Source organism: Pollicipes pollicipes, unplaced genomic scaffold (genome assembly GCF_011947565.3).
Source record: "Pollicipes pollicipes isolate AB1234 unplaced genomic scaffold, Ppol_2.1 Scaffold_4881;HRSCAF=5763_pilon_pilon_pilon, whole genome shotgun sequence".
Lineage (NCBI taxonomy): Eukaryota > Metazoa > Arthropoda > Thecostraca > Pollicipedomorpha > Pollicipedidae > Pollicipes > Pollicipes pollicipes.
This window is the reverse complement of record NW_023596576.1, coordinates 401156-427270: the sequence shown is the minus strand read 5'-3', so window position 1 is coordinate 427270 and position 26115 is coordinate 401156. Positions and strand designations below refer to the sequence as shown.

Genomic DNA, 26115 nt, shown 5'->3' with positions numbered 1-26115 from the left:
AGCAGAGCTAGTTGAACAGAAACAGTTCATGAATACCATGCTTCTGGAATCAAATTGGGTTCACTGTGTGACGTGTTCTCCAGGGGCATTGCGGGCGGCGGTCATGTTCACTCTCATTTAGTGTTTTTTTTTTATCCTCCACAGATTGTCCCAAATTATTGACGCGTCATCTTCCCCAAATCCAGACCAAAATTATGAATCCATCTGGATTTTTTGGGTACCAAAACTGAAGATATTGGGGCTTGGGATCTTACTGCACTTCTTACTAATCTAGTCCCACGAAAGCCTTCCAAATAAAATGCATTTAAATCTTCATTCCGATTGAAGCAACTCGTTTGAGGGCCACTTCACTGGCAACATCAGCACAAAATTGGCAGGATGCTGGATATTCTGGTGTTTACCCTTGATAAATAGTAATTTTAAACACAGAATAGCGTTCCTATGGAAAGTTATTTGCGTGAAATATTTGAGGCGACGTATTGTTTAGGCTTCTTTGTTATGCAGTTGTTAAATACTTAACCCCACATTTTTCCTTTTGATAACGCAATGGCGATTGAAAAAAGACGAATGAAATCAAACCGGCGGGTCCTCAGACCTCATGGAACTCATCTGATCAACGCTACATCTGCATGAAGCTAGGGTAAAGCAATATTTTTTAAAGGAAATGACCCTGATACAAATGTTTTCAATTTGAAGTTTCCTAGAACGAGACGAAAGCCGAGATTTCAGCAGCGGCTCATCTGCCACAGTGATGAAGAACAATGCAAATATTATCATTTTGTCCCCGCTCTGTTCAGCTCCATAGTGCTATCACTGGGCTGGAGTGCTGCCGTGTTAATGCGGCAATCTGGTGCTAACCTACGATATGGCCCATGTTAAAGTCAAAACTTTGCGAAAACTTGCAGCATTAGGTGCAGATGGCGGGCAAAATGAGACACACCATATTGAACAGTAAATGCAAGAATATTTTACAACTTGATATATGAAATAAAGGCCTACAAGTCACCGTTTTTCGGTATGTGATGAGTTGAAAATTTCTGTGTTAAGTTGACAATCTCAAATATACCAGGCGGAAGTGGTAGAACGACGTTGAAATGCCTAACAACGATTAAATTGACGGTGTCTGGTATTTCGAGCTGTGCCGATCCTGAAAATCCTGATAACCGCCAATATGATCATTTTTTGGTATCATTACATCGCTTGGTCAAAACCTCCTGGCCTTTTGAAGGCCATTGTTTTCTACATATTTACTTAAGGCTGATGTCATGGTCATGGCGAGCCTTTATGCAGCACATTCCTTCAAACATTGGCGGCAGAACTCAGTGCATCCTTTGATGTTGTGCTGGATACTTACAATACACGTACAATAACTCCCGTGCATTTTATCTTCAAAAACGACCTCCAGAACTTCAAAAATTTCACGTTAGAAACGACACATTGTAATATGTCAAACTCATGAAAGAAGTGAAGAAGAAGCGCCACCGCTCATCACAACGGTGGCGCTTCTTCTCCGCAGGCACTGTTTTGCTTAGCCCAATCGTTACTGTTTTGCTGTTTGGTGGAGGGTGGATTTGGCAGCGGATTAGCACAATGGCCCATTTTTCCCGATCTACATCGCCACAGGCTGAGGTTTGATGTTTGGGCGATGAAAAGTATTACAGATACACTCTACTCACAAACCGACATATGCGCGGGGTAAAATTTCAAATTTTGGGGGAACACGTTGCCGTCCCGGGAAGCGCCACGCCTGTCGGTCGTGGCGGGCTGATCGGTGCCCACCGCTGCGACCACACCCGCCTTTTGTCGCAGCTTTGGGGAAGCTGCCTCTTCTCGCAGAGCTGTGGCAGCTGTCCCATGTCCTAAAGCTGTGGCAGCTGTCGTATGTTGCAGCACTGTGACTGCTGCCCCATGTTGTGACCGCCGCCTCGCGTTGCAGCGCTATGGCCGCCGCCTCGTGTCGCAGCGCTGTGACCGCCGCTTCGTGTCGCAACGCTGAGGCCGGCTCGCTTCGGTTGCCGCGCTGTGACCGTCACACCGTCTGTGTTTCAGCACTGCTGTCGGGCACACTGCGCACGTTCCAGGTGGCGTCCTGTGACGGCGACCAGCTGCGGCTCGAGTGTCCGGCCGGCACCACCGTCTCTATCCAGCTGGTGCAGTACGGCCGGCTGGCTGCGAAACCAGACCTCTGCGGTCAGGCCAGCGACATGCGTCGCTTTAACTACACCGACTGCATGGACAGGAGCGCCCTCAAGGTCAGCAGGCCATGGGAGCGACATGTACTGAGCGTCATACCTGGACACGGTCGATATTCATTCAGTGTGGTGCTCTGTGAAGCTGTGTTGTTCATTCTGGTTTCTGCACTTTTTGCGGCTGCCATCCTCTGCCTTCGCCGTGGCCAGGCGGGCAGCGTGTTGTCGTGCGTGCTGTCACGTTGTCGCGTGTGTTGTCACGTTGTCACGCGTTGTTTCCGACGTGCGCCTGACCGTCGGTAGGTGGTGATTGCTGCCTGCGCTGGCCGGCGCCAGTGTCAACTGCAAACCTCAGCCCAGCTGTTCGGCGTCGATCCGTGCCCAGGCATCAGCAAGTTCGTGGAAGTTCTCTTCAAATGTCGACCGAGTAAGCAGAGTGTCCCAGTAGCTTTGCCCGGAGTTTTTTTATTCGAACTGCTATTCTTGGCCCCAGCCACGCTCGGCATGCATGGCGGCAGTGCTCTGCACAGCGACTTCTCGAGTGATCGATGCTACTACTTTGAAGTAATTTCCCCGACGTGATTCTTTACAGGATGAGTTGTTCATAGGTCGGCACTTTCGCAATGTGTTATTTGTATGCATACTGCGGCCATTCGATCATTACGCAGGAAGTGTAACACGTCATGTCGCACTTGGTGCCCCGATCTTCCCCTTCGAACTCAACACCAAGTGAACCATAATACTGCATCGTCTAATCATACCAATCAGCTCGGTCATTGGAATAACAGCTCGCTCCACGTTTGCCAAAATGCAAGGCTACCAAAGCAGGCTATCACATCTACTGCGCTACATCCAACCCGATTCAGTTTACGCCAACGCTGCACTTTTCCGCATGATGAGCCTCAACGCCTTGGCATTGGTCACGCACGTTCAGAGGGCCCCGCTCGTCCATCTGCCGGTGCAGCTGAGCCTCTGGCACGGGCAGGTGGGCGGTCCAACTGGCCTGCGCGGTGACCCGTACCAGAGCCGATTTAATGCTCGCCCCTGAGGCTGATGAGTTTGGCGAATCCAAACGATCGCAGCGGTTCGGCCCCCTGCAAACCGGAGTATTGGATATGGCCTGTATGTGTCACCAGTCTTGGCCAAGTCGATGGGATTCGACCCAGCTACAGCTAGGCCCACCCGCAGAAATTCAAATCGCACTTGTTGGATTTTGCCCCAGAACATGTGTAATGAATATATATAGTAATAGGAACGTAGGCTAAAAAAGTGTATGATCAGCCAACGTTTACGTTTTGATGAAATGCTATAACCCGCACGGAAATTTCGAACTTTTGACTATATGCGGCGAAGCCTTAATCTTTTACGTGCATATTAGCATAGCAATGATGTACATGACTTTATATATAATGGGCGACATTTTTCATTTGTCATAGCATTGCCCGATGGCACGTCGTGCCCTCTGGGCGGGGTAATACGTCCCATCGTGCCCTCTGGGCGGGGTAATACGTCCCATCGTGCCCTCTGGGCGGGGTAATACGTCCCATCGTGCCCTCTGGGCGGGGTAATACGTCTCATCGTGCCCTCTGGGCGGGGTAATACGTCCCACGTGGGGTGGCGGGTAGGTTAGCATTTGTTATGTATGAAAAAATGCGTTGATCCATTTGTGTATTTCCAAAATCACTGAGAATAATCCGAATCACAGTCGTGATACACGTACTGACTATCGCCGTGTGTGATTGCTTCGTGCGCCCACATCGTGCAAGTGATGCTCTGTCCACTTCTCTTTGTGCAGGCTGTTGCTGTGTGGCTCCATGCATACCAAACACGTCATATCTTCATCACTATCATCTTCGAAAGACGGTTTTCTCTTCGTCTACTTTCGCTTCGCTTTTCGGTCCTGTAGCTTTGATTTCCCACCTAGCGGCTTGCTTCTCTTTTTCTGCTGCTCTTACTGGAACCGCTTCTTTTTGGGCGTCGATGTCAGTAGCATTGATCTTCTTCGCCTGCGACTGGCTGATCCATTCCGTCGTGGTGGAGCTCTTGGTATGGATGATATGATTTCCACTGTAATAAAAGGTGGCTGGTGCGTCTAGCACGGTCCCATCAGATCCTAACCCAGTCCGAAAAGGGCTCTGCCTTGTCTTGCGCCTTTGGCGCCCGCTCCATGCAAGGCGCCACCTGGTCCTGCACCGGAAGCGCCCGCTCCGTGCAGGAAGCCGCTCGGTCCGGCGCCGGGGGTATCCTGTAGCGGCCTGTCGGCCACATCTCCCGGTGAAAATGTGTACTCCGGGAAGACTTCTCTGTTGAAGGGGAGAGCCCAGTTGCTTTGAACGCAGCTGAATGCTGGACCCGGTGAAGGCATTGGCGTACGCGATATCAACGATTTGTGGGAGGTCAAAGATTGTCATCGTCCTTGCCCGAAGTTTGCCGCATCCATTCCGTCATCGCCTGTTGAAGGAGGTTTTCAGCGGACCGAAAACCGCTATGCACACAGACGCTGAAGGCGTTGAGAAGTGTGTGCGGGAAGCGTGAAAAGCGTGATCTCGTTGGCGCCAGCGAACTTGCTAGTCCAAAGTGGAACATGAGCGGCGTCGTTGTCCCAGACGGTGCGGACTTGATGCTCTGCAGAACTTCGAGTGTGTCTTTGAAAGTGATTGAGGTGCACGAGGGATATGTTCTCGTTTACCCATCTTGCCGTCGTCACACATCCTGTAGTGTCCGAAGGTGCTTTGCGAAGGAAACGGCCTTTGCAGTTCACTATAGGAAAGATGGTGAGTTGGGACACATAATTCCCCACGGCGTTTGCTGCACAAATACACGTGCACAACTCTCCTCTCTCCGGGGAAGCGAGAGCCCGTCTTGTTCCCTTTTTCGTTATCAATCTTTTCGGTGTCTGTACCGTGGTTACCCCCGTCTTATCAACGTTGTAGATGTTCTCAACGAGAATGGGTACTTCCTTAACATTCTCTCCAAGTTATCAAAAAATGAACTGCGCATGACAGATGAAACAGCATGGCTGCCGGTTTACATTCTAAGCTATGCCACGTGAAAGCTATGACGATTTTAGGAGCAGACGTGACCAAATAAGCGTAATTCAGTGAACAACCGTTATGTTTTATATCAGAGATAGCAAAAAAACCTCATGCATTTTCAAAAATATTTACATACAGAGTTAAAATCGCATTAAGGCTCAGAGAGCGCTCACCGCCCGCCCGCCGCCGTTCGCGTCTGTTCAGAGTGCGCTCACCGCCCGCCCGCCACCGTTCGCGTGTGCTCAGAGTGCGCTCACCGCCCGCCCGCCACCGTTCGCGTCTGTTCAGAGTGCGCTCACCGCCCGCCCGCCACCGTTCGCGTCTGTTCAGAGTGCGCTCACCGCCCGCCCGCCGCCGTTCGCGTCAAAACAAGGAAGGCCGAAATGCTTCTCAAACGTACCACCAGACAGCTGCTTGGAAACAGTGGGGTCTTGGAACGGGAGATACGTCGGATAGATCAACTCATCATCGTGCTCAAATAGCCTCAATTTGTCCTGTCCAGTTTACGCATTATTAGACAAAATCAAACACACGCGGGGAAATGTTTGAATGATGTTTAAACGGCAACAGCAGGTGCCCTTGTACAACGCAATTAGCGTGATCAGGGCTTTTACAAAGAGAGCTGTAAAATACTGCTCCACGAGAAAACTTCTACACCCAGAGTTTGTTAGGCTCAACCAGATTTTGGCCGACAGCAGATTTTTCAATGCAGAAATTGAACGACGAAATAAAAAGCATATAGAATGAGAAAACCAATTCCAACGAAGTGACCAAAACATGGTTACTCGCTTCTGTTGCAATCACATGTCATTATCTTACATTGGATGAATTCGTCATCGATGAAATAGTCCGAGACAATGTGACATGCACCAGCACAACAAATCATTTTCATCTCACCAGCTATTGCAGGGCAGAAAAACAAGCAACCCTGTGGGGGAATAGCATGACAACACTAAAAGGCGTTTTGAATTACGCCAGTGTGGTCTATGTGGTGGTCATTTATACAAAAACACGACAATGTAGGTATAACCTCAAGCAACCTCTCAGATGATGGGAGAAAGGTTGTCAAGGGGATAGCGAACGTTGGTAAGAAACAGACAAAAGTACAATATTTTGTCATCTGCACGTTGAGACATTGTGAGAGAACCTGTTGCTGTCATTCACGAAATTGGATATACATATATACGTACACATACGCGCGCGCACGCGCACCCACGCACGCACGCACATAAACATGCATTTATATACATGTATATATATATATATATATATATATATATATATATATATATGTATGCATATACATACAGGTATATTTTCATTTCCGTTCAAAAGATAGTGCCGGTGGAAGCCACTTCAGAAAGACTGGCATCTATGTGTGTAAAGATCCCTGATCTCAATGGCGAAGCACCACATTCGATTACACCCGGCGTTAGTTGGTGCGCATTCTTGGTTTGTCTAGTTTGGCCAGATCTTGCAGCATTTTAAATGTGGAAACGCGTTCAATGATGCCCACAACAGAAACCGTGAGCTGTTGGATCGACCCCAAGATAGGCAAATAACTCGCGGTTTCTTTGGATGTTTTGCCTTTGGAATAGACTTGTTGCATTGACGCCCATTCACGGTGTGAACGGTATTTTAACGCAGATTACTGAGTCGGAATTTCACCCATATTACGGCCGGCTATGCGCTGCCAGGAGCCGGAGCAGGGCCCCATCGGACCGCGAGTCGCGGTTAGACATTGTCCCTCCGTCACTGCCGCATCATGCAGGGGACTCCAAATTATCTCTGAAGAACTCTTCCCTACCTTTGCCAGGGGTCAGACAAATGTGATGCAGCGCCTTTACGGGAAACCAAATTGTGACGCAAAAACGCCGAGGTCATCTGGCTTGGGCATAACACGACCAAAGGCCGCCAGATTGATCACTGTCGAGGTCAGCTGGCTTGGGCATAACACGACCAAAGACCGCCAGACTGATCGCTGTCGAGGTCATCTGGCGTGGGCATAACACGACCAAAGACCACCAGCTTGATCACTGTCGAGGTCATCTGGCTTGGGCATAACATGACCAAAGACCGCCAGATTGATCACTGTCACAACGGTGGTCACAAGCTGTCCAGAAATCCCAAAGCCACTGTACCGCGGCATGCACTCCGCAGCACTGCCGCGGGCGTGCATATGCGCACGCATGTGCACGGGCATGGGTTAAACGTTTACAAATGTTGGATAGATGCTTCAAGAAACACTGAACTGTCATTTGCACTTCTTTTAGTCACAGCTCGTACATTTCTTCTGCAAATATCAACGTAAAACGTTAATATTGGATGCTGGCCCTTTTGAAGTCTCCCCATGATTTGGAACAAAGTGCTAGATAAAATATTGCAAGTGGTTGGGAAACGGGTCGATGTAAGTGATCAAGAGTAGGTAGCGGGTGCATGTGGCCACAGCCCCATGGAAGTGGGCGGATCAGGCAAAGAAAATCTCTCCCGTAATGAACTTTAACTTCGGTACAGGCATATACGTGTCGGTGAGATCAGACCACCATCTTTAACACCGCATTCATGCTCCGTGTTTAAAAGAGACACAAACACCGGTGATGCATTGTATCACTTATCACATCATCATTTTATGCTATATGCCGTACAATACATACGGTCGTAACATTATTTAGTAATGCTCGACCGCAAAAAGTGATCACATTTTGGACTGCAATCTATTGTGCACCAAAAGACAGAGAACTGGTCCGCAATGCTGTGCACAAAAACTGGGATTTGATTACGACCCATTTAATCAATATTTGTCAAATTTCTGTTCGTTTTCAGGCCGTGTATCCTCATGTTCCAATAGAAAATTAACGTAATTTGTAGATCCTCTTTACGAAACCCACCAGACAATATGGCCGAACATCAGGGTCTTTCATGAGAAAGGCAGCGACTAGCCCAGTGCGCCGCCGACAACATATGCTGTTTGTCGTCGCTTGTACCCCCCCCCCCCCCCTTCCCTCCCTCCAGGCCGGCGGCGCTGGTGCGCCGCTGACTTCAGCTCTGTCCTCTGGCTGGCAGCTCAGTTCCGGAGCCAGGTGGTGTGCCAGGGCCAGCGGCGCACCATCTACTGCGGCCAGGACCGCGTCGCCATCTACTCGGCCAGCTTCGGCACGCGCAAGGAGGGCAGCGTGCACTGTCCGCAGCCGCCTGGCGTACAGCTAACAGGTGCGTCTCCGCTGCCCGTTCCGGTGGCGCCCTCGCTCAAACGTCACGGCATGTTCGTAATGCGGCGGGTGCGGCCTGACAGGCGCAGCTCGCCATGCGTTGCCCAGTGGGAATGCGTTGCTAACCGCGCTTCACTTCCTGGACGGACCGGCCGACAACGCTCTCTCCCGAGGCTATGTTGTCAGGTGCTTGTCAGACTTTACTTTGTCAGATTGTCACGCATTTTCGTCAGTTGTGATTTGTCAGCTTCTTGAAGACGTGCTATGCTGTTGTCAGATTGTCAGGCGAGTTTTACCTCTGAGAAGATGATAAGCCTGTGCCAAGGAAAGCCGAGTTGCGATCTTGTTGCCGATCCGGAGCTGTACAGTCGGGCCTGTCCCCGTGATCACAAGATGTACCTCACCACCACGTACACATGCGGTAAGAAGCAGCAGCGAGGACTTTTCTGTTTTCGCTAGTCGTTTAAATGCAGCTTCAGGCATGGGCAGGCACTTTAAGCCTCAAGCAATCCTGAAAATCTCTGTGCGTGCGTGCGTCGTGCGTGCGTGCGTGCGTGCGTGCGTGTGCTATCCGCACATGGCATGGAACTATACGGAAAATCATGCTTACGTTTCGAAGCTGACTAGATTTATGAACTGCCGAGCGCTGGCAAATCAGAACGATTCGTCGTGAATGCAAACACGTCCTACCTTTCTTTAGAAATGTGCCTGTTCTCGGCTGTACCTGGTCCGCCACAACGCTTTCGCGGAAGCGACACAATAGATCCTAGTTTCCATTGGTTCTTTTACAAAAGCCAACGCATTGTCCCTGGTGTTTTTTCTGAAAATCAGGCTCCAGTGTCAGGCTCCTTTTTTTGTTGCCAACACTAAGCACCAGTTAAGGTTTCTACTTTTTTCGCGAACGCGATACCCTGGTCCCCGGTACTCAACGCTTTTTATAACACCAGATTTGAGTTCAAGGTGTCCATTGTCTTTCATTGTCCATTTGTCATTGATTTGAGTCCAAGGTGTACAACGCCCTACATTGGTGCATGGTTTTCATAGGCTCCTTTACTTGCACGTGGTTTTGGTTCGCTAACTATTTTGTCATTGATATTTTGCCATTATCGGGAGTGCCTCTGCCATGTGCAGTGCCGAGATTTGCACGTATCTGATGTTCCAGTACCGAAGGAAATCTTGCGAGAGCAATATGGCCAAGAAGTGGACGAGGACTATCAGCAGAATATGACGGAGGCGCCATCGCCCATTGACCGGCAGGCGTCGGCTGGGATGGATGCGCCGAACCTGTCACCTAGTGGCGATAGTAAGCACTACTGTTTTCCCAGATGTCGAGGACCCCATCTCAAACATCAGAAGCTATGTGTAGGCTTTTTTCAAGAGATGAAGGAGGGGGAGCCTCTGCTGCTTCCCCTGCTGCTTCCACTTTTCTCTACTCGGATCTAAGGTAGCCTAAGATATACGGATATATGAAGAGCGATATTGCAGGATCTAGTAGTGTGGGGAGCCCTCTGCCAGCATTAGCGCCAAGCACAGCAAGACATCCTGACTGAAAGTGGCATCTAACAACCGCTTTCAGGGGCATGCAGTAGCAGCATAGCATATAGCACTAGGAAAAATAGGCGATTAGAAAAAAGATTGAAAATTTGAGGCAGGTAACCAAGAATTGATTCTTTCGTTGGGCCAAATCTGTTGAGAGCGGTACTGGACATGCCACTCAGTTCCCTGTGTTCATGCTTGATCACACTGTCCAATCATTCAGCAATGAAAGCACGTAGACATGTCCCAAGACAGGTTGGCACAAATTACAGGGGGGGGGGGGGGAGGAAAATCCGCATTTTATGGGTTTGATCATTCGATACTCAATTAGACCATTCTGTACTATTTGCATTTGGGATTGTTCCTGCCCAACTGAGGTCATAGAACCAATGCGTGAAGAACGTTTCAGTAGGGTGGAAAAGAGGTGGCTCGGGCCCTGCGCAGTGAATCGGTTCCAGGTAGTTTTGACCGGCCACGTTACAATGAAAAATTTCAACGCGACCTTGGACAACTTGGTATTGGTCTTCAGTCGCGACAATGCGCGATTTAGTTTTGACTCAAGAGGTAAGCATGGAACTGCCGTTCATTAGCGCACTTGCGCTATTGTGGCTTCTCGGCACGGCACCATGCATCCATGAATGAACTGCAGCCCCGGATTGGGACCAATTGCAATTCGTGTGCAGCAGTCGACGGAATGTCACCGAAAATTGTTCAAATGATGTGACATGGACAAAATCTAAGTAGGTGTAGTGAGCTGCATAGACAATACGATGATTCATTAAACGTGCTTAGAGATGTCTGCGGAGCAATGCCATTTGCGCGCATTTTCATCCCTGGTCACTTAAACCAGGTTGCGCTCTGTGCACACGCGCCTCACCGGTATCAGCCGGCCGCAGACGATAGTGTGTTGGGCGACCGCTAGAGGCGCTTTAGTCACGGTGGCTCCTAGAAGCAATGCAGTCATATCGCCTTGAAAGCCATCCACGAAAGCAGGTGTGTGGCATGCTTATCGGTGCTCGCTGTTCTTCCTGCCTGTATTATGGACCGAGCGGTTGCAGGTGTTCCCAGAAAAGGACCCACCAAATGGCTGTACCGAACACGCATATAGGTCTCAGCCCTGGGTTTGCACTGGATCCGTTCCCCATAAATCAAATGCAAGCAGTAACAATGTTATGACCCCAGGTGTGCCCATTAATAACAGTAATATGGTGCCAGGTCATTAGTGAGGTGGTGAAAAAAATGCATTCTGCTGCCTTGGTTTGCGTTGTCCTAACGACCCGACAGCGGATCACGATCCGGCAGTTTTTATCGTGGTAGGTGCCCTGCTGGGCCTACACCACGTCGACCCGACAGCGGATCACGAGCCGCCAGTCTTTATCGTGGTAACAGTGCACCACGTGAAAAAAACGCGTATCGCTGTAAATAATGAGAAAGCGAATGCAAATAAAAAAAAACATGTGAATTTGGACGCGAGATTTCAAGAAACCGATATCCGGAGAAGGGAAGGGGCAACACAAGTAGAAATATATTACTTACATAAGCAACCTAGTATCAAGCTGCTTGACACCTCTCTATCGTGTCCACGTCAGATTCTACGGAGTCTGGCCTCACCCTTATGGACTTCCCAACCAAGCAAAGACCATCAGCTCAGAGTGATGCGGACATTGCTCTGTTTGGACATGGTGCCGATCATCGGAAACGTCCGGCTAACAGTGAGGCTATGCATGTGGGACAGGGATTATTCACGTTGTGCCTAGTCTGCTAACTCGGGGGGTAAGAAGCGTTGTATTCAGATCAATGTCCATCACCCAAGTCTCGATTTCAAACAATGGATCAATCAACTTCGTAAACGGTATTTACGTTGAAAGGTGCTCTTGCCAAGAACACCGAAAACATGCTATAATGTTGATATCTTTCCTTATCCGTTCGTGCGTATAAACCATCCCTGCTCATTCAAAAAATTGAATGAGGGATAATTTTAGAGCAATCATGGGCCCCCACCTTCTTCTTTCTATCAGGTAAACCTTTTGAGTCTTTCGAATCGAAATAATCCAGTGAATAAAACCGCGGAATCAGTACCCCGGAGGAAACATCATCCACAGTTCAAAGCTGACATTTGCTCCTGGCACATCATGTAATAGCTGCACCTGCACTGCATGTGTATCCAATTGTGCTCATTGGTTGTGTTGTTATTTGTGTGAGGATTAGGAGAGGCTGTTTGTAACTATTGAATATGTAATTGTATTCAGGCCTCGCCAAAAGAAAAACACAGGTAAAAAAGAAAGATCTAGTATGTAGGTTAGCCTTGTTTGCTTACTGCGCAATGGTGCGGTAATAAGCATAAGAAGGGAATATCATGATTGTCTGCGCTGTGAACCAACGTGTGTACTGACACTTTGTCACCGTTTTGCTTCCCTCAAGAATCAGCAACAATTGACGACGCTTTAGTGAAGAAATGGCCACTACGGGCGACAGCCATTATCTCGCGCGACTATTAAACACTGTTTTTGGGCGTTTTGTTGATTTGTGTGCAATGGCATGACCACCGATAGAAACGTCGAGCATGCTCATAATATGCTCATATCCTCGGTTAACCATGACCTCATGGCATATTGCAATTAATTTATTCCCAGCAGGAGAACATCTATATGATCACAACTTGTTGAACACGCCTCCCTAGTTTCCTTGCGGAGCCGGCAGTAAATTCTCTCGAGATTCTGACAACTTGGAATGTGTTTTAGATGAAGAAGAGAAGCCACCGATTTAAACAAATCTGAAACCGTCCATACAATACAGGCAGAAAACCTGAACAAATCTCACTCAGCCCCTTCGTAGGGATAGTGTCCAGACACGCCGTGCGCTACAATGCCTTCCTCGCATTTCTTTTGTTAAATTGTTTAAGGAAATCGCTTGTGCCAAGCACGCATGACCGTAAGGGCGAGTGGACACTGCGTTACAGCATAGCCGCCCCTGTTGGTGACCGCTGCTACTGCTGATTCGATGGATGTGCTGACGCTGCCGGCGTTTTGTGCCCGACAGATGGCCGGGAGCAGCTGATCTTGTACCTGACGCTGGGCGTGGCCTGTTCGCTGATGCTCTGCCTGGCGGTCGTGGTGGGCCGGATGTGCTGCCACCGCCGCCGCCGTCGGCGGGACAAGCACGCGCGCTCCGAGCCGCCGCCGCCGGCCGGCCTCACCACCACGCTCGGCCAGCTGGACGCTGACCTTGACCTGGGGTCGGCGTCGGTCAGCAGCGGCCGCCTCACGCCGCCGTACGCCGAGCAGGTCAGCTTCGGCGCGCCGCCGTCGGAGCGGAGCCGCTACGGCTCACCTTACCGAGACAGCCTCGGCAGCTGCCAGCTGGCCGGCAGGGAGCCCTCCTACGGCGGCAGCGTGCGCAGCTTCGAGCGCGCCAGCGGGCCGCGCGCCGTCGGCCGGACCCCGCCGAGCGTGTTTTACTGCAGCTAGTGCCGCGCCGCGACCCTCCGCCCGCGTGCGCTGGTGACTGCTGGGGCGATGGGGCCAGACAGCGCGGCCCGGCTGGTGGCGTGGGGCCGTCGCACCAGCTGCGGGGTCGCGGCTGCAAGCTTGTGACCGGTGCGCCGGTGCGTGGAGGTCAACTGGACGGGGGGAAGTGTGAAGCTCAAAGTTGGGCGGAGTTGCCGGTCTCAGTGAGCGCGCACGGGCCGCTGGCCCGACGACCGCCACTCCGAGCCCGGCGTCGTGCTGGCCTGTGACGTCACTGCTCTGCTCGCCGGAGCCGTGGCCGCCTTCCGTCCATAGCGCCATAGCCGTCCGGCCTGGTGTTGAGACTTGCGCCCTCGGCGGACCGGCAACCGGCAGCCAGCGCCGCTCCCGCGTGTGGACAGGAGGGGGAGGGGAGGGGGGGGGGGGGCGTAGCACAGGGCCGCCAGGTTTTGCCGACGGCTGTGCCCGTGGGAATTCAGGGGGGGGGAGGGGGGGGGCAGTGACGCCCGCCGACGAGCGAACAATGGAAATCAGTGAGAGCCCAGCCTCAGATGCAATGAGGAGCTACCTCGTACCGCACAGTTCCGGCTGCGTGCAGTGTTATTTGACTATTGCAAGCAGTGTTGCCAGCCTGTAGGTAGCCGAACTAACAGGCGCATTTATGTGCAAACTGATGGAGCGGGTACATACGCAACGCGTCGTCTGATGTGCCCTTGGAGCGGTTCGACGTTGACTATTACACTGACCCGTGATTAACGCGAGAGCCCTCTTGGACTGTATATAGGCCTAATTATGATCGAGAATTATCAGGGTAATAAATGATGGCGTTGAACGTGTAACGTGCGTGCGTGAACAACATGAACGTGCAATATGTATGCCATATCATAAACACGCCGCATGTTTAACATTTTATGCTGCCACCAGAAAATCCCTCGAATTATTTGTTGCTGACCCATATCAATTTCAGAAACTATAAACATGAGAGGCATCGCTACGTTGTCTCGTGTCCGACACCACTCAGTACGTGATCAGAGGTACGTCCTGGACCGTTCGGTGAACTTTTCCGTGGGGGCCGCTTTGAATGAGTGCATTGTCGGAAGCATTGCTGTCCTCCATCCTCAGCATCCCGCCAGCTGCTGCTCAGCGACGGGCGAAGCGAGATGAAGCGGAACAAAACGGCCCAGCAAACAGACCGGGCGGCCACAGAACGGCTTGCGGATAGGGCAATTTTTGTCCGTCAACTATGGTTCTACCGTCATCGAAAAACATCTTTTGGACACTGGCCGTAAACAGCGAGTCAGGAGATGACGTGACTATCGGCCATCTCTTCAAGTGAGACAGCGGTCTTCGATGCGCTTGCCGGCAGCGAATCACGGAGGGTGTCTGGATGTCCTCAGTAGCGATCCGCCGCCGTGCGTCGGGGGTTAGGTTCAGGCCCTGCCGACAGGACTGTGATCGATATCGTGGCACACGTCACTGTCGTCTCACACAAAGTGCGAAGACGAAATGAGCCAGAAAAAAATTTACCCAAGATCCGTCGTTTTACTTACGAAGTGCTGCGTGCAATAATCCCCAATGGGGCTTACCTGGTGCAGCTTCATGGGAGCCGTCTAGTGTCACTTCCCGCTTCACCATCATGGTTAGGTCGCGAGATAGCATGAGGGCTAAGGCCTTCATCTGGACAAGAGGGGAAAATCGTTGACACCGATGGAGACCGCCGAAGTTCTGGCTATGTCTAGTTCAGTCTCATCGGCTATCAGACGATATTTTAGCTAAAAAGTTCCGATTAAAGCCAAAAATGGTGAGGCAGTCACGGCGCGTGCCTGCATTTTCTCACAATTCAGATTAGCATTACACCTCGGTCTGCAGGAACGTAACGTGTTTAGTTTTTAAACTCGTTCCTCACGACTAAGCAAACACCACGGAAGGAGCGTGTTCTTCACAGAGGTCTGCTAGTTAAATAAACCCAGGTGACATGAAAACGAATGATGTGATCCCTTTGGGTTGCACGCTGTCACACACACGAACGACATGGAAAAACTGAAGTCAAAAAGGAGACATAACATCAAGTAAAGTGCATGCGAGACCTTTATATTCCGAAATAGCACAGTACCACGAGCAGGGAGCAAGTACTCATTTTGCTCTAGATATCAATAAGGCTCTCACACAGTTACTGCAAGACAAAGGCTATGTATGCACCTACACATCATGTCGCAAATGTGCAAGCAAAGCTGGGAACATGTCCATGCCTACAAAAAGCCCACTACATTATTGCTGGCTGATGATACGCGGCTTCCCTGAGTCTACAAATACGTGCACACTACCCTCAGGGATGACTACGGCTATTGCCATGGCTGATCGGGTTAACAACGAACGGCACGAAACGATCAGCACTTAGTCGCTACATAATACACAGTCGGTACACAATACCTGCAAATGTCCACTCCTGCTGGCCTTGCATGACGAAACCACGTTATCACAGGTACATACTTACGTGCGAAGCACTGACTCAAGCGGTCCAAGAACAGAGTCAGACTTTCCAAACAGGATGGTGGAGCAGGGAACTGCAAGACTCTTGTCGGGCGATGACCACGGACGAGATTGGAACGATTTACGTAATGGTCCTGCCACGTTGTACATAAATAGTGGTTTATGCAGTGGTCTTACAGTAATGGCCCTGCCATTCTGCCCACTGCCCATCACTTATTCCTGACTATGTTGACGCGCGTGACTGAGCGTCACCAGACGTTGATCTTGAGGATCTCCGGCTTCTGACGCTGCGTGTGCCGCGGCTGGCGCTCCGGCTGGCGCTCCGTCTGGCGCTCCGGCTGGCGCTCCGGCTGGCGCTCCGGCGACTGCGATTCCTCCACCTCGTCTAACACGGTACGGATGCGACTGTTGATGCTGCTGTTGTCGCGCGAGCCGCCGCTGGCCAGGCTGTGTCGGCGCCGGCGCCCACCTGGCCAGCTGGCGTCCAGCCGGATCGTCTCCACCGAGCAGCGGCGGCGGCAGAGCGGCGGCAGGCCCAGCGGGGCCCAGCCGCCGCCCGGCGCCTCCTGTCATGACGGCGGCCGCGGGGGCGGCGGGGGCGGCGGCGGCGGGCGGCCAGCGCCCATCTCGGTCTGAGTATCTGGCACCGCGCTGAGCGTCGCGGCGGGGCTGCCGGACATGGCCGCACTGCTGCCCGGCGACACGGACGTGCTCCAGACCCTGCGCCACAATATCATGTCAAAGGTCGGGCGGAGCATTAGCAGGTCAGCAGGTCAGCATGTCAGCTGGTCAGCGGATCAGCAGGTCAACGGGTCAGAGGTAAGCGGGTAAGTGAGTCAGGGGGTCAGCAGATACCAGCGTAAACATCACGCATAACGCACGCAATATAAAGCGCGAATTGAAATAATGTTAATGGCACACGTCTTGACCTCACAGCCCCATGTCGCGCATGTTCCGGATCGCGTTCTCCAGGCTGCCTGTTCGGGTCTGAAAGAGCTTTGCGCTCGTATCGGTGGCGGCCAGTGCACGTACGTGGTCGGAAGCACGTTAATCTCGATTAATTTCTGACAGGATCTAGGGCAACCTTCCACGCATCGCCTGTTTATTATGAACCCCATGAAAAACAACCCAAGAGAAAAGGAAGTTCGGTGTCACACCAACCGCGGATGCAGGGTCTCGCATGGGAGAACAAATAACGTGTTGATGGATGCATTCACGAGTAAGCTTTGTATTTCTCCTTATTCACAAAGTGGTGCCGCCATATTGCCGCCAGAACAATGACAGATTTCTTTGTGGCTCCGCGCAAAAGGCAACAGCTGACACCTGGTCGCCACACGGGCGACTGTAATGTCCACTATGAGCTGACCTTACCACTGTGCTGAAATGCTGCCTGCACTTATTTTGGCATTGTGTGTGTGTGTGTGTGTGTGTGTGTGTGTGTGTGTGTGTGTGTGTGTGTGTGTGTGTGTGTGTGTGTGTGTGTGTGTGTGTGTGTGTGTGTGTGTGTGTGTGTGTGTGTGTGTGTGTGTGTGTGTGTGTGTGTGTGTTTGCTTTTGCTTCCCAAATTGTTGCCAACAATGTTACAATGATGCAGTTGCTGCGATAGTGGTGGCTTCATTGTAATTTGGAAGTACATATTTCAGCGCATGCCCACAGGACTGTTTCCCTGTTCCACTCCATTGAATTGCTGGGGTTGGAGCCAAACGAGATCCAATATGTGACTAGTAATGCCATGCCACGCAAATACTTGCTTGTGGGCATGGTAGCTTTTATAAGAAGGCTGTGCAAAACAAGGCAGCGCACAATATTCTTTACTGCTAGGAAACGAGGTTCGAGACAAAATTGTAATCTTCGTTTTCAGAGCGGAACTGGATGGAGCAGTCTTGCCCCTAGGCGATTTCATGCGCTGCACGCGTGACGGAGCCGACAGGGGCGGGACGCATGCTGGATCGCGCTGCAAAACACGCTCAATAACACCCCTGGACATGCTTGACTTCACACGTCGCTCCAAGGTCGTCGAAGGGGTATAAAACTTGCCTCGGTGCTCTTGTGTTGCTTTAGTCTGTGTTCCGATGAAATGCACCAGTTTTGCCTTCTCTTCCTGATCATGATAAATCGCTGTTTATGACTGTGTAGCCATTTTCAGACAAGCCCGCACGCAGTTGCGCGCACGTCATTGCCAATCAGAAAGCGGAACGCATGCTCCACGCAATAGAGGGTAAATTTTTAAATATTGCACGGCTATCCCGAACAAGCTCTATTGTTCTGATCAATAGATATCAGATTGAAAATGGAATGTCTTGTTAGGCTGAGAATGAGCAGTTTGAAATGGATCACTTAACGGCCTACAACCTGTCCATAGCAGTCAACCAACGAAATAGAGCCAGTTCTACGGACCATCAGCTTTATGGAGGCGGATGCACCGAATCAACCTCTCAAAAATAGCCTCCATTGGGACATTAAGTCATGCACGGTCTTTTGACCGCTGACTATTTTTTGCTTGCATACTTGTGGCTAGTGCGTGATGACTTCCATTTACAAATGTGCTGCAACTTGAAGCTTTCAGACATAATTCTTTAAAGAGACTGTTCAACATTTGCATAGGGTTTTTAAATGGGATATCCATTTTCAACATCGTTCAGTGTAGTTGACCGCTATGCCCCTTGTTAAACGTGAAATCACCTCGCTTCTGGGCCAGGCGCACGCGACCTTATGCAGACTATTTCGGGCCACCTGATTTGAAGTTACCCAGAGATAAGACGTCATGAAAACTTAATACGAGTTCCGCTTACTCAATCACCATAATTATTCAAGGTAAACCAATATGGCTCTTGGCTTACTCGTGTCTGAACTACGCCCGGGCTCCGGACGCGGGCCCCATCAGAGGCTACTTCCTCCCACTCGTGGCTGGCACATGCAGTCCGCCCTGGCCAAGCGGGGCGTGGGAGGGCGCAGGGTAAAGCACGCAAGAGGATAAAAGGGCGGATGCTCGATCACGAACAGCTTTTGTAATGCATGACATTTGGGCAGTTCCACTAGTTGTGACTGACACGAGGTTGGGAATCGAATAACTTAAGAATGACGCTCCACCGAAAATCCAGATGCAAGCGAGACATGTCATCACGGAAAACAGATACAAAAACAGCACGAGAAAGGACCGAAACACGCTCACTAACAATGGCCGGCTTTTCACACGCATAGATTAACAAGCCACCTTCCCGTGAGCTTATTTTCTGAAGTTAGTCAGCTTGGTCGCTACCTTGGCAATTCCGACACAGCCAGTCTCGCGGCGACTCTGGTGGTATACAAACGTTCCATGACGAACTCAAACAGTGAGGCAGGTATTTAGGAGCATGTTTACTAGACAGTGACATTGTCTTATCCCGAGCAGCATTTTGCACTTAACAGCATACCAATAGTTACAACTGAGCCTTTTCAACGTTGTTGTTACTTGCATCAATATCTTGCAATGTAGAACATTTCCTTTAATGCAGTTTTTCGAGGTCTCGACCACGTTTTATTGATTCTCTAACACCCTACCATTTACCCTTCTACCTGTTTTGTATTCGAACAACCACACGGCATACACGCCGTCCTGGATCACGACAACGCCTCCTGCCGTCGCGGGCGCCGCCTCTCGAGCCACCGCGGCAACCACCGCGGAGCGGCACTCGCCGTCCGCCGGCCAGGCGAGCGCGCGAGCCGGCCAGCTGGAGACTCCGCCAGGCGGCAGGGCGGGAGTCATCCACACCCCCCAGCCGGCAGCCCGGTCTCACAGCTCCCTCTGAAGGGCCGAGCTGGACGGCCACGGCGAAGAATCGACACCGGTAACGACGGCATGCGGGACGATGGCAAACACACACTCACTAACCCACTTCTTCATGCGCATACGCAATCGAACACCAATGGTGAGGTGCCCGGTACACGCTGACTGCCCCATCCACACGATATCAGTGCCCCTCCGCTAACGCGATGCTCAATCAGGTGAGTGCACAGCCAGTCTCTCCAAGATCACAGGCCACGTCGTAAAAGCGTGGATTGTGTTGGTGCTCACAGCCACATGTCTCTCTACATCGGAGTACCTTTGAATAAACCCAAAGAAGCCTCGGCTATATGGCTCACAAGACCTATTGCGGCACTGCCCCTGTGTATGTACTGCTTGCCTGCGCCTGCGCCTGTGTATGTACTGCCTGTATATGTACTGCTTACCCAAGAGCAAACACAGTCGAATAGCGAACACAGTAAGTGCTTCGACTGGTTCAACAGGATGATGAAGACCAGTGAGAACATTATATATGGTTAGTTGTCTGCAGAGTCGCAATCGCGTGCTCAGGTCAGTCCAGAAGTTAGCAACCCAGGGCCAGAACACGGGTGGTATATCTTCGCCATGACTCTGGCAGCGCGGACACTGATTCGTCTCTTTGATCCTATAAAGGTCCCTAGGTGGGATCCTAAAGGATCCCATGCGGGTCGTCGGTAGGATCCTGTGGATGTTTCTAAACTGCAGCTACCTTAGTTTAAAGTCATCTGTCGTGTCATACAATACTCTGTGCATTTTTGTCCATTGTTTTTGCCCCAGAAGTACAAGCCTAAGTTCCCATTTCGTCTGAGCATTATCTGAGAGGGAAACATGAGCCGACGATAACAGCGCACTACATCCCCACTCCCCTGTTCCTACGCACTTGCTTATTTGCTCGTAAGCGCTTAGGACTGCACTGGCGGCCTTTCCTGAGCAAGCACTTCCTTCCACGAACGGGGTATACCGCCGTGTTAAAAATGCCCCTATCCGAATTGTATTTGCAATTGGTGTGCGTTAAGGAGGATTTGGTCCTGGTGATTGTAAAGGTCGTTTACTTGGAACAACTGAGCACTGAATCAATTGCTGCTTGTTCAATGATGCATGGCTGTCATGAGTGCACGATCCAGATCCAAACATTGAATACTTCCGACCAAAACTTACAGCCATCTAGAAGATTGAAAATTTATCGTTTAGTGCAGTTAGGATATAGTTACCAAGATCATGCACTTGTGAATCAAATTGATTTTATTAAAAAAATGCATTAGTCATATTTTACACCGATGCCACCGAATATCCTTCTTTTGTTCCCAAACGTCTCTGAAAGAGATCGTGGGAGGTATGATTAAAATGACTCACTGACGAATTTAGTGTTGTGTTGTCGGAAGCCCCATGCCTTCCAACTCACCCAACAGTGAGGTGGGGGTGCGCTGGAGTCGCTTCAAAGCGCCCCTACAAGCGCTTACTTTGGTCCCTAACTGGGATGGTCTGCGGCCGGCGGACTGGTTTGCGCTAGGGGTTATATGACGTCAGAGGGCGGGGCGAGCCGAGACGTGCCGCGTCGAGCAATGTGTGACGTCAAGCTCTCCCCACAAAATATGGCCGCCCACTTGGGATCTCACGGTCGAGCGCTGGGGCCATAGCTTACGTAGCTCCCAGTGCATAGGGTGGGCTCCGATGTCAGTGATCCGTACAATTAAAAGGACTAAAGCAAGTTTTTTAAGCAAAACAAAAGTCACAGCAATACTTTGTTAACTTTGCAGCACAGCTTCTTTTCTAAGACACTAATAAGGTCACTAATATATCATATAACACTAATAAAATTATTTTAAAATCCGTTAAAATCGCACAGCTAAACGTGTTCTGTCACTTCCCTGTCACTAGCGTGCTGTCACTAACGTAACGCAAATTTCGTATATATTGATGTGCATTCTTTTCGTTTTTATCAATTTCCGAATAGCGGTTATTTGATTCTTTGATAATTTGATAATTTCATTTACACCAATATGATGCTACCTGGCATTAGTTGCATATCAAACGTCAGCCTTGTCTCATTGATGGAAATCGCCGTCGGGTTTTTCTTATCGTTTGTAGATTTAATTATAGACGCGCATGATCGTTCAGCAGTATCAAGGTGGTCGCTAAATCGACAAGATTTACGCTTCCACATTTTTTCTTAAGCCACTCACACCTCAGTTTTGTCGGACATCGCAGCTGTCAAGGTCATTTTACAACAAACTTGTGGACAAAAGGCACCATACCCTTCATGACCTTCGACCTATACATGCATCTGCAGAAGGCAAGCCTTAGTTGCGCAAGTACTGCACTCGAGGACTTCAGTGCTCAACTCCGACGTTTTGCATTGTCAGAAAGTCAGCGCGCTTTCGACGATAACAGACATACAGGAAAACGATCTATTTAAGGAAAGCCTGTATGGTGTCATATAGCAGTTACATCATGCCGTAGTCTCTACGCAGTTTCCTTCACGGCACGAACACACGCATTCTTCACGCCCATTGTGGAAGTGGCGGACTGCAGCAAGTTGACAGAAAATACTGCAGTGACTGAGGGGCAGTGGGGGCCGGTGAGCCCGCCATTACCACTCAGCCACAAAAAGTGGCGCGGATTTAATTCTGGGGCATTTTACGACAAAACGACAGCGTCACATCACCCAGTATTTAATATTTTGATGGAAATTCTTGCGGGGGGTTGTCTTACACCCTGAACTCCACTGCATAATTTCGAGAAAGGCCAGAACAATGGCCGAAAACCTATAGCTCGGGCAGTTGTAGGAGGCCAGCTAACAAAGGCATCTTTGAGAACCTATCGCGCAATCAATTATTGTTTACATAGCACAACACGGTCTACCACTAACTTCGCAATGAGACAGTGCAAGTTTCGCCCACTTTTGGCTATTTTCTACTGCTTCTTCACTTAATTTTTGAAACCGTAACAGCGTGCCCAAAAAGTCACGTGACACATTTTGACCGTTTGGACATTTGCAATGCTATTTTGTTGAATACATAACTAAGGAACAATTATTTTTCTTCCACAAGGAGAGATGATAAAGACTGCATTTTTGTCAAAAGAGTTACACATTTGTTCCCAGCCAGGTAGGCCCGGTTGTTTCTACGACAGTTTCCAAGCGTAGCCACTTGTGATATGTGTAAGAGATATAGTATCGCTAGAGCAAAAATCGTTGTCGTGAAGTATGTCTTCGGGTGAGAAGTTGTATCATTTGACCGTATTTTTGGCATGCAAGCATATAAAGGTGTCGGGATAGAGGGGAACGGGAGTCCACGGCTGACGGCTAAATCAGGTATAAATTTCGTGGCGGAAAGATGAAAATGGACAAGTAAAAACCTGGCGAAGTAAAAAAAAGAAAGAAGAGCAGTTGTGTTTTCCCTCTCCACAGAGGGCCCGGCTTCGTGACGATGGTAGTGTCACAGAGTTGGGGAGGGGAGGAACAAGCAAGGCAGCCTGGCGACGCTACTGTGAAGGATATAAACATATTGCATAAGTTGTATCTTTTGATGACTTGGAAGGAGAGCTTTTGTCAGCATTTCCCCAGTCACAAACGGATCGTGACTGAGCTGTTTTTTCAGCCCACTTCCTGCAACGCGAAAATAAAAGCTACGAAGGAAGAAGGATATCATCTCTGGCGGGGACAAACAAAAGGGTGGCCCCGTGCACATGGTCAAGGAGGGACGCCAACTAAAAAAGACACATGGTCTCTTGCCAGAAGTCCCTAAAGCGAGGAAATGCCTTGACATTCCAGACGCGGACAAGGGGAAGGTAAAGCTGTTTTACGAGTCGAACCAGGTCGGCCGGATGTGTTCGGGCGAGGACGACTGTGTCACGGTCCTACACCTCGATAGAACCCAGAGCACAATGCAAAACATATTTGTCTTGGGAAATTTGCATGAGATACATGACGCTTTCAAGCGGGATCAGAACCCCTTCTATCGGCTTTTCGACATTTGCTGCACGTCGACCGAAGCACTGCGTCCTGGCAGGCAGCACTGGTTTGTACTCGGTATGCGTGTACACATATGATTAAAATCCAAAACTGCTCATATCTGCTCTAGGCCTTCTTGATCTAAGATACTGTGATCATGATCACGCTGTATGCGAATCAAGCTGTGCCGCGCTGTAGGCTTGTAAGTCATGGCCGCATGGTGGAGGACTGCGAGCACTGCCCTGGTGATTAGGGGGTAATGAACTTTCAACTGGTATCATCTCGGACAAGTCAGAGGGTAGCGACGAAGGTGGTACAACCTTTAATGATGATGTGGATGGCGAGTTTGGGTTTAAGGAATGGCCGAGTATGGATCGCTATGCGCTAATGGGAATCATCGGAATAAAGGAAGACAGCGGAGATCTCTCAGCCAGAAAATGGCAAAATTAACCAGACACCGCTTTGCAGCTGATAAGCATAGTCAGTACTTTTTCCACGCAAAGGCTACTGCCAACGAGGGCGAACTGATTGCCCAAGGCGGCTTTCTCTAGAAATGAGTCATTCGTATTGCAAGAAGCGGCCCAAGACTTCCATTGGGACTCTTCTCAATGCACTGCTCACCCGTTCGAAGCATACTGGTGGGATGATGATGATGATAATGATGATGCTAATGAGGAAGATGTGCTGTGCCATAAGAGCTTCTGTCTCATCTCTGGTGGTACAACACATATAAACCGCCATGGTTCATGTGTTTTAGCGACGAATTGTCCCACACCCTCGTGCCTAAGTGCCCAATCTAAAATAATGTTGAGTCCACAGACGGCAGTGCCACAAAGCACAAAGACAAATACAACTTCATGAATGTGTGCCACCATGAGGTTGACCTGCAGATGTCCTGTGAGTGACATTGGTTTGCCACGTCAAATGGCATCGGGTCCGGTGACGGCATCGGGGGCGCAGCTATGCATGCCACAACACAACTGAGCCTCAGGCGCACCCAATATGGGCAAGTAATGACGACGAAGGCTGTGTTCAAATTTCTGTCAGAAAAACTGGCCAAAACACCATGTGTAATCTATGTGTCTAAGTAGAAGATGACGAGCATCGCGAGCCATCCCACGGAGCGCTTTCCAAATCCATAACGGCAAATGGCACTCAGTTCTTTCACAAGTCCTCACCAGTGACACAGACGACTCTGAGGGCTCACCACCTGTCCACCGACGCCGGACGTGTGGTAGCAGTAAGGCTGTAATATATGTTTGTGAGCGCGGCGATACCAAATGTGTGGGCGAAGGAATCAGTATGTCGCATGAGTTGGCTTGCAGGTGAGCGGATCATAGAATTGCTGCATTAAGTCGTTACGTTGCATGATGCTTTCAAGCCAGGTCATCATACCACGCTATCTGGTGATAAAAGCGGTTAATGGTGATATGTGATTTGCTGCATGTGCAGCTTACACGCCAATTCATTCCACTGCATGTGTTGAGTGACGAATATAAACATGCAAATATTTCATGGTGGAAGACATTTTCTATTTTTCTTCTTGTAACACTTTCAGTCCTTCTTTAAAACCGTCCGCCATTCAGTATATCACACACACACACACACACACACACACACACACACACACACACACACACACACACACACACACACACACACACACACACACACACACACACACACACACACACACACACACACACACACACACACACACACACACACACACACACACACACACACACACACACACACACACACACACACACACACACACACACACACACACACACACACACACACACACACACACACACACACACACACACACACACACACACACACACACACACACACACACACACACACACCGGGTGTATGCATATGCATACACCCGGTCTCGTACTTTGGATCATCTGTCAGATCCAATAAAATGGGTCCTGCGTGCCAAGTTTATAAGGAGCATCGTAACTTTCAGATGAAAAAAGATCCATTTTTATAACTTGATTTTGATAGAGAAATCATTGTTGTAAACTTCTAGGTTTCGAAAAATAACGCCGTAAATGTTAACAAAAGGTCACGTGACTTGTACTCCACGAGTTCCTGGTTTTGAAAATTTAGCAAGCACTTATATGAAAGGAGCCAAAATATGCATTGGATCATGGTAGGCTCGGTGGTATATAGTTTTGTACAATTGATATAAATTTATTTGAGTTATGGACCGCCGAGTCATCCATGTCAACTAACCTCCTAAGAATGCCCAAGGCCACAACTCCTCAACCGTTGTTTTAACCTTTCTAAAAATGACGCGGCTGAATCCGGGCTAAAAGACATCCCAGCACTGGTACTTTCAGCAAATAAGAAATAAGGGGCGTTCTTTTGGGTCTTCACCTATCGACTTGTCGTGGAATGATCTTTTATTCTTTGCCTTT

General features: G+C 49.8%; 2 protein-coding genes across 2 annotated transcripts in view; one reads left to right on the top strand and one right to left on the bottom strand.

Moving 5' to 3' along the window:
* Positions 1–13455, top strand: part of LOC119101351 (protein eva-1 homolog C) — a 27332-nt gene extending 13877 nt beyond the window's left edge. Inside the window, exons 2-7 of the mRNA XM_037224673.1 lie at positions 2050–2252; positions 2493–2616; positions 8288–8434; positions 8711–8854; positions 9596–9736; positions 13009–13455. Coding sequence (XP_037080568.1) covers positions 2050–2252; positions 2493–2616; positions 8288–8434; positions 8711–8854; positions 9596–9736; positions 13009–13436 — 1187 coding nt within the window. The 3' untranslated portion in view covers positions 13437–13455. The remainder of the gene's footprint in view (positions 1–2049; positions 2253–2492; positions 2617–8287; positions 8435–8710; positions 8855–9595; positions 9737–13008) is intronic.
* A 2719-nt stretch (positions 13456–16174) lies between these two features.
* Positions 16175–26115, bottom strand: part of LOC119101673 (uncharacterized) — a 30003-nt gene continuing 20062 nt past the window's right edge. The window contains exons 2-3 of the mRNA XM_037225087.1: positions 16574–16646; positions 16175–16240 (exon numbers count right to left, since the gene is read on the bottom strand). Coding sequence (XP_037080982.1) covers positions 16175–16240; positions 16574–16646 — 139 coding nt within the window. The remainder of the gene's footprint in view (positions 16241–16573; positions 16647–26115) is intronic.